At 56.5% G+C, this 7,980-nt stretch overlaps 1 protein-coding gene across 1 annotated transcript; it reads right to left on the bottom strand.

The window, feature by feature from the left end:
- Positions 1-1,509: 1,509 nt before the first annotated feature.
- RABAC1 (Rab acceptor 1) lies at positions 1,510-4,176 on the bottom strand. Its single transcript, XM_034638654.1, has 5 exons — positions 4,016-4,176; positions 3,498-3,710; positions 3,106-3,203; positions 1,852-1,953; positions 1,510-1,758 (listed from the first exon to the last, which is right to left on the bottom strand). The coding sequence occupies exons 1-5, from the start codon at positions 4,069-4,071 to the stop codon at positions 1,670-1,672; spliced, it is 558 nt and encodes a 185-aa protein (XP_034494545.1). The 5' UTR covers positions 4,072-4,176; the 3' UTR covers positions 1,510-1,669.
- Positions 4,177-7,980: the final 3,804 nt, after the last annotated feature.

Genomic DNA, 7,980 nt, shown 5'->3' with positions numbered 1-7,980 from the left:
CGCCGCACGAGGCAGAAGGATTCCAGAACAACGCGGAGCACTCCGTGGGCACTCAGTAAAGCCCCTGCTCAATGACCGGTGAGTGGGTGAGTTTTGGTGATGACCAGCGAGGTCAGAGAGACTAGGGGACTGCATTGCAAGGTCTTGGTGCTGTGGCCTGCCTTAGGCCACACTGCCCACCGCTCTTCCTGTGGCCGCCTTCGTGTCCCTCCCGGCTCACTGAAATGTCACCTCCTCAGAGAGCACTCCCAGACCAGCCCCCTCTGAAGCGGCTTCTCACAGCCCGGCGCCCTGCTTTGTCATCCTGTCTAGTGTTCTCTCTGTCCGGCGTGTTCCTCTTTCGCCAGTGCTCCCACATGGCAGACTCGACGTTACAATGAAAAGCAGGTTGTGTCCCTCGGGGGAGAACCAAAGCCCTCCCCGAAGCCTGTCCGTCCTCCACGTTCCCCCACTAGTCCTCTCCAGCCGCCGGGCCTCCTCGCTGCATCCTCACCCCACTCCCGAGGCATGATGCAGCCTCCCCGCCTTTGCCCCGCTGCTGCCTCTGCCCAGAACGTTCTCCTCTTAAGGAGCTGCGGCTGCTCCTTCACTCATCTGCACGGGCTCAGGGAGGCCTTCCTTCACCTGTACCTCAGCTCCAGAACTTTCTCTATGCAGGAGAGTTAACATGGGAGGCTGTCCTTAGAGAGGGATGCTGGCATAGTTAGCCCTTGGCTGGTGTCTGGGAACTTGGATTCCAGAAGGCTTCTCCCCGGTCCTCGATGAGAATGACTCACTGTGTCTACACTGTTTGTGCAAATGGCATTGTTTATGCTGAACACCTGCCTTCCTTTCTGGGAGTCTGGAATTTCCCTACATGCTAGCCCAAGGGTGCTTATGGGGACACCTCCCAGCAGAGAGCCTGGGCACCGAGTCTCTCATGAGCCTCCCTGGCAGACACCCATACCTGCCGCCACACTCACCGCTGGAGGAATGGAGCCCAGGGTGGGGGAGGCCGCTGGGAAGCTTGCGCCTGGCTTTCTCCTGGCTTTGCCCCACATGCCTTTTCCCTTCCCTGATTCTGCTTCGTAGCCTCTCGTGAGGAACTACAGCTGTGGGCCCAACCAGATACTGAGTCCTTCTAGCAAATCACTGAACGCGGGGGTGGTCTGGGGTACCCCGGCTCACTCTCCCCCCCCCACCGGCACTTACCACCATTTGCCATCCTATCATGTATTTTTTAAAGTATTTATTTATTTATTTGTTTATTTTTATTTAAAGTAGGCTCCACGCCCAGTGTGGAGCCCAACCCCGGGGCTTGAACTCAGGACCCTGAGATGAAGACCAGAGCTGAGATCAAGAGTCGGGCCGGGCCCTTCACTGGCTGAGCCACCCAGATGCCCCATCCTCCCCTTTTTAGTGATTTATCTTGCTCATTGAATTCCCCCCATCCAGAGGACCCCTCTATCTTGGTCTCTGCAGTCCGCCCACGCCCCTGCCCAGGCCCACAGAAGACCCCGGGAGAGTATCTGCTGACTGACCACTGTAACAGTTTTATTTCCACGGCTGGAATCCCTCCCCAGGCTTGGGATGGGAAGGCGGCCTTGGGCCAGGCCCACGGGGCTGTGCAGGGCAGGGGCAAGCAGGGACGAGGCGGCTGACTCGGGAGGCCCGAGGGGCCGCATACGCCTCACACAGCCTCCATCTGTAGCTCTTCCCCATCCACAGCCTCGGTCTGGTGGAAGGCGGCGTGGGAGCCAATGACCACGAGGGTGGCTCCTGCAGGGAGATGGACAGGTCAGGGCCACGCTCCCTCCCCTGCTCCCCGCCCCCCACCCTGGCCACCCAGGGCCACCCAGAGCCCGTACTCACCCAGGACCCAGAAGACGGCAGAACCTGCGCCGGCCAGCCAGAAGAAGGGAAAGGAGACGCCCCCGGCCAGAGCATACTGATGGGCTGGGCTTACCTCTCGGCCTGGGGGGCAGATGGCATTGGGGCAGCTATTCTAACACTCCTGCCCTCTCCCCGAGTAACCCCTGATGCCCCACCAACAGTCTGGGGTCACAAGCTCCAGGAGCCTCAGGATCGTCCAAACTCCTCATGCCAAGGCCCGCCAAGCCCGGGCCTCAGCTACTTCTCTGATGCTCCCACGCCCACCCGAACAGAACGCAGCTTCCTTACCAGAACACCCCCTCCAACCATGCTCACTGCCCTTCAGCCCCACTTCTGCTAGGAAGCTCCCCGCCTCCCACTCCCCCAAACTATGGCTCTCCTCCTCCCATCTGCGCTCACACAGACCAGAGGTCTCAAACTGGCCACCCAATGGCCAAGTCTCATCTGTGGATGCGTTTTTGAGTCCCCACCATGTTCCCCAAGAATCTGATTTGCGGCTGTTGGATTAAATGAGTGATTTCACAAGTAATACAGATTTCTGGCTTCTTGGGGCAGACTGGAGGATCGGGTCTGCATGCCTCGTGGCTGTGCTCCAGGCGCTCCCTCCATGCCCTGTGCCTGCCTGGCATGCCCCTCAGATGCCAGCCCACCCTTGTCACGGACAGAACGGGCAAGCCTCTGAAGGACTCTGACTTAGGTCTTCCTGTTTGATCCCAGCTCTTCCATATTGCCACTCTGAACCTTGAACTTCCCCTGGGTGGAGACTCAGGCCCCTCTTTCCTCCCAGTGGTGCCTAGGGCCACAGGAGCCACAAACCGCAGCTTCCCTCTTGGAATAGTTCCAAGATCTTTCTGGCCCCACCCCAGGAAACGGGAAAGGACAGGGGCACAGATCTAGGCCAGTGTAAGGTCGCCATCTGGTGTCCAGTGTGGGTACCTGCAACTGATGCTTTCTGCAGAGACGTGAGGGAGAACGGAGGCGAGGAAAAGTAGGTTTAAAGGACAGGAGCCAGGTGAGGAGTAGGTTCTGGGGTATCTCTAGCTTTGAGAAATACCAACTGGGGGGTCTGAGACTGGGTGTGCGCATCACCAGATGCCTCGGGTTTTAATGGATCTAATTAGGGGGATCTAGTGTAAACTATGCTCGGGCATACTGGGGTTTGGGGTCTAAGGCTTGCGTTCCAAAACCAGGATTTGAAGGATCAGGGAACCGTCTGGACAGGGGATTTCTCACCAAAAAGCACAAACTTGGACTGCAACGTGCGCAGATAGAGGATGTAACAGGCGCCAAAGAAGACAGCCAGAGCCACCAGCAGCATGGGGGACGTCACCCTGGAGAAGTGTAAGGAGGCACGGGTCAGGGAGCTGGGAATGAGCCAGCCAGGGGGCCCCTGACTGCCTACACCGGTGGATAGCAGGCTACGTCCTTGAGGCCAGGCAAGACCGGGTCACATCTGGTCACGCTGTGTCCCGGCCAGGCTGATGGGGCAGTAGGGGCCGGCCCTTGGGTGAAAAGGTCCGGCGGAGCTGTCCCGTGGGGGCGGGGCCGACTAGTGGGGGCAGGGCTCTCCGGTGGGGGCGCGGCCTGGCGGGTGGGGTAGAGTGCGGAGCCGGTGAGGCACTCACACACAGTACAGGATGAGGCCCAGGAACACGAACACATAGTTGCTCTGGTAGTACTCCACGTTGCGTACGAGGCGCTGGCACAGCTCGCCCAGATTGCGGGGCCGCGAGAAGCGCCGCTGGTCGACGAAGGAGCCCCAGGGCCGGATGGTCGCGCGGCGCCGCTCCAGCCACTCACGGCCCGCGCCGGATGGGATCAGTTTCGGCAGCAGGGTCCTGGCGGACGGCCCCGGGTCAGCGGCAGACCGGGATGGAGCCCGGACCCCCACCCCCCACCCCCGAGCAAGAAGGGGGCCGAGGGAGACTGGACTCCGGGGCCCTAGTGGGGGAGGGGTCCAAGACTCCTGAATCCCAGAGCAGGACGGGGCGGAGGGTCCAGACTGCAGAGTCCTCGAATTGGAGACCAGGGGTCCTGACTCCAGTGTCTGGGGCCCGGATTCCTGGGACCCGAAGGAGTAGGGGGCAGAGGGCCAGGGCTCCCCGGTTTCGGTCGGGGGGGCGGCTAAAGCCGGCTTGCTCACGTGGCGCTCAGCCCTTCCGGCTCGGCATCCTTCTGCTGGTCCTTCTCTGCAGCCATGTCTCCGTCCTGAGGGGTTGAACCGCTGTAACGAGCCCGGGGCCCTACAGACCCCGGCAGCCCCGCCCAAGCCCGGCCCCACCCAGCGGAGCCGACGTGGCGGCGTTCGGGATCGGCCGGGGGCGGTGGTTCTGCCGCCGAGCACTGTGGGAGTTGTAGTCCTCAGGATGTTAGGGAGGGTCTGACTCGCCTAACACCTTGGGAGACGCAGTCGCGTAAAGCAACGCTAAGCGCCTCTGGGTATTGTGGGAATTGTAGTTTCAGAAGCGGGGCATGTGGTGTCGGGGAACGCGGCTAGTCGGGACTGGGGGTGTCATGGGAGATCTAAAGGCGAAGCAGGCATCGTGTACTCCCTCCCCTGCAGGGTACAATGGGGCTCGTGGAGAACTGTCGTCCTGACTCGAGGGTGCATAAAAAACTAGGGCTTGATAAAACACTCAGATATAATGACTCCGCAGATCTGGGGTGGGGCCCATTAATCTGCGTTTCTAACAAGTTCCTAGATAATGCTGATGCTACTGGTCCATGGACCGCATTTTGAATGGCGAGACTGTGGATCATTCGTGGGAATCTATTCCTTTCTGGAGGCAGAGACTAGTGACAGGGCCATGGTTGCTGGAGGGGGTATCTGAGGTGGAGAGCAAAGCTCCCCCAACAACCCTTGAGCTCCCAGGGATGGATGGGTTATGACTAGGAACGTTGGGATACCACCCCCCCCATAAGAAGAAGAGAAAGGGTTGAGAATTTATTTATTTATTTATTTATTTATTTATTTGTGGGGGGGGGCAGAGGGAGAGAGAAAAAGAGAATCTCAAGCAGGCTCTATGCCCAGTGCAGAGCCCCATGCAGGGCTCCATCTCAGGACCCCAAGATCATGACCTGAGCCTAAATAAAGAATCAGACGCTTAACAGACTGGGCCACTCAGGCGCCCCCAGGTTTGAGAATTTTTGAAAGAGGGGAGTTGTTACAACTGAAAAAGCTGGGATTCTGGGGTCAGAGATGAAAATCTAGGCTGTGATGACCTCCCCAACCTCAGTGTCATCACTGGGACAGTGGAGATCCTGAGAGTGCCACACTCACTCATGGTAGGTTATAATGATTTGGTTAAATGGCCCACGTACAGTGCTCGCAAGAGTCTTGTTACTTGGTACATTCCAATAAATGGTAGTTGATGTTATTGCCACTACATTATCATGAACGTTTTGATTATATCTAGAGTTAAACCTTCTTATAAATTATTTTAAGTAATCTGCATACCGAGTGTGGGGCTTGAACTCACGACCCTGAGATCAAGAGTCCCATGTTCTGCCAACTGAGCCAGCCAGGTGCCCCCTGCCTTCCTAAATTTCACAGTAACAATAGGAGCTGGTGGCCCCTTGGATGTCGCAAGGCGTGGCTAGTGTCTGAGGCATGGGCCTTTCTTTTCCCTAGTTCCCACAGCCGTGGCTCCCTCTCAGTCTTCAGCCCGACCCGAGTGAGTTGTGGGTAAATGGCCGGAGTTCTAAAGGGGTGCACAGAAGAGCCTCAAGAAATGTGTGTGGAAGTATCGGGAAGCCTGGGCTCCCTTACAGCGACTGAAGTTTCACGGCTGGGTGGGACTGAAGAATACCCAGGTAGAATTTCCAGGTGACTGTCAACCCCAGTTGTCTTCTGAGACCCACGTCCCTTTTGGCTTGGGCTTTGAGGCCTGCCGGAGGGCATTCCCATGAGCCGGGGGAGACGACCCCTGCCAATGGGGCTGGTAGAGCAATAGACAGGGAGGCCCCCTGTGTCGGGGAGGTCCCAAGCTGAAGAGGAATGAGCCATACTTTGAAGATCAGATTGGCTCGTTACTGTTTATTTCCCCTTTGTCAGCCCCAGGCCTTTAGTAGAATCTTGTTCAGGCTTCCCACTGGGGTCTGGCTAGTTTCAGGAAATCAAAGGAGGGCTGTGAGTGCACAATTAGCCCAGAGCATTAATGCAGGAGCCGCACCTGAGTTCAAAGCAATGGGGGGCAGCAGAGGTGAGCAGAAGAGCCCCCGGGAGGGAAATGAATCTTGGGGAGCAGAGAGTGGGAGGCCTCCTCCCACAGCCAACCTTGGGAAATTTGGGTTTGGCTTTTGTGAGGAGAGCCAGTGGGGTTTCTTTATAGGAAGTGTCGAACAGCATGGGCTGTGGACAGTGGTGTCCAGAGCAAGGATATTGTGGGGAGCGGCCCTCTGAGTGGGGTGTGGGAGCTTTGAATCGGGGATTTCAGGAGATGGGGCCTTGGCACAGAGGCAATGTGGGAGAGGAGCCCCTTGAAACAGGGACTGTGGGAGAGATGGGAGGGTCCTTGAGGCAGGGGGATGGTGGGAGATGGCAGGGAGAGGGGCCCTGGCCCTGTGCTCCCTCCAGTCTGAGGCCTCCTACTTTTTTTTTTTTTTTTTAAGATTTTATTTATTTATTTGACGAGAGAGAGGCAGCGAGAGAGAGGGAACACCAGCAGGGGGAGTGGGAGAGGGAGAAGCAGGCTTCCCGCTGAGCAGGGAGCCCAATGAGGGGCTCGATCCCAGAATGCTGAGATCACAACCCGAGCTGAAGGCAGATGCCTAATGACAGCCACCCCGGCGCCCCATGAGGCTTCCTTCCTGCCTCTTGGATCCCGGGAGGAGGTAGAGCTGGAAATATAGGAGGACCTCAGCACAGACAATCAGAAACCTGGCTTATATCCCTGCTGTGTGACTTCAGGGAATTCCCTGCCCTTTTTGGGCCTCAGCTGTCTATGGGAGTACAGGTTGCCCCTAGTATCCAAAACCGAGCGTTCCTATGAAACCTTTCATAAGCCAAAATGGTGTAAAGTGAAGAGTATCCCCCACTTTCCAGAAATTCATGTGATGCCACTTCACTTTTACGAAAGACCTACATTAGCACCCGTTTTTGCTAAATGAAAGAAATCCAAAGAGGATTTTTGCTTTTCCAAAAAAGACCATTATGTGCTAATGTAGGTCCACGTAGTTGTCGGGTGCAGTGGGCGTGTGCACGCACTCGCACTCGCACTCGCACTCACATCTCTGGGCTCTGTCAGAGGACCCCTCGAGCCAAGGGGTGCTGCTGCCCAACCAGAATGGCTGTTAGTCAAATGGTTAACAATACCTGGAGGGAATGCCGAATGATCCCCAAGTTCTGGAAAGAGTGTGACCGTTTCTATTAAACACAGTCCGTGCCACGATCACCAATTCCTCTCCTAAGCATGAGCCCAACAGAGATGCATAGACGTGTCGTTGGAAGACACTGCTAGAATGGTCCTATTTCTAGCAGCTCCCAAAGCGACCGACACATGGGACAACGTGGGTGACTCTCACAGGATGCCGAGCACAAGCCGGACACGCGAGACAACATGCTTGTAAGATTTCATTTATACGAAGTCCAAGAACAGGTGCAACTAAAGGATGATGACAGAAATCAGGGCAGCCCCGAGTGGAGGAGGGGCACTGACTGGAGAGGGGCACGAAGGAACTTTCTGGGCGGGTGAAAATGTTCCGTACCTTGATCTGGGTGGTGGTTATGCAATGTAATCTTTCTCTTTCTCTCTTTTTTTTTTTTTTTAAGTAGGCTCCGCACCCAGCGTGGAACCCAATGCAGGGCTCAAACTCATGACCCCGAGATCAAGACCTGAGCTGAGATCAAGAGTCCAGTGCTTGGAGCGCCTGGGTGGCACAGCGGTTAAGCGTCTGCCTTCGGCTCAGGGCGTGATCCCGGCGTTATGGGATCGGGCCCCACATCAGGCTCCTCTGCTATGAGCCTGCTTCTTCCTCTCCCACTCCCCTGCTTGTGTTCCCTCGCTCGCTGGCTGTCTCTATCTCTGTCGAATAAATAAATAAAATCTTAAAAAAAAAAAAAGAAACAAGAAACAATGAGTTAGATGTTTCAAAAAAAAAAAAAAAGAG

This window comes from Ailuropoda melanoleuca, chromosome 12, assembly GCF_002007445.2.
Source record: "Ailuropoda melanoleuca isolate Jingjing chromosome 12, ASM200744v2, whole genome shotgun sequence".
Lineage (NCBI taxonomy): Eukaryota > Metazoa > Chordata > Mammalia > Carnivora > Ursidae > Ailuropoda > Ailuropoda melanoleuca.
Note: the sequence above shows the minus strand (reverse complement) of the source record. Positions and strands in the feature narration are given on the sequence as shown.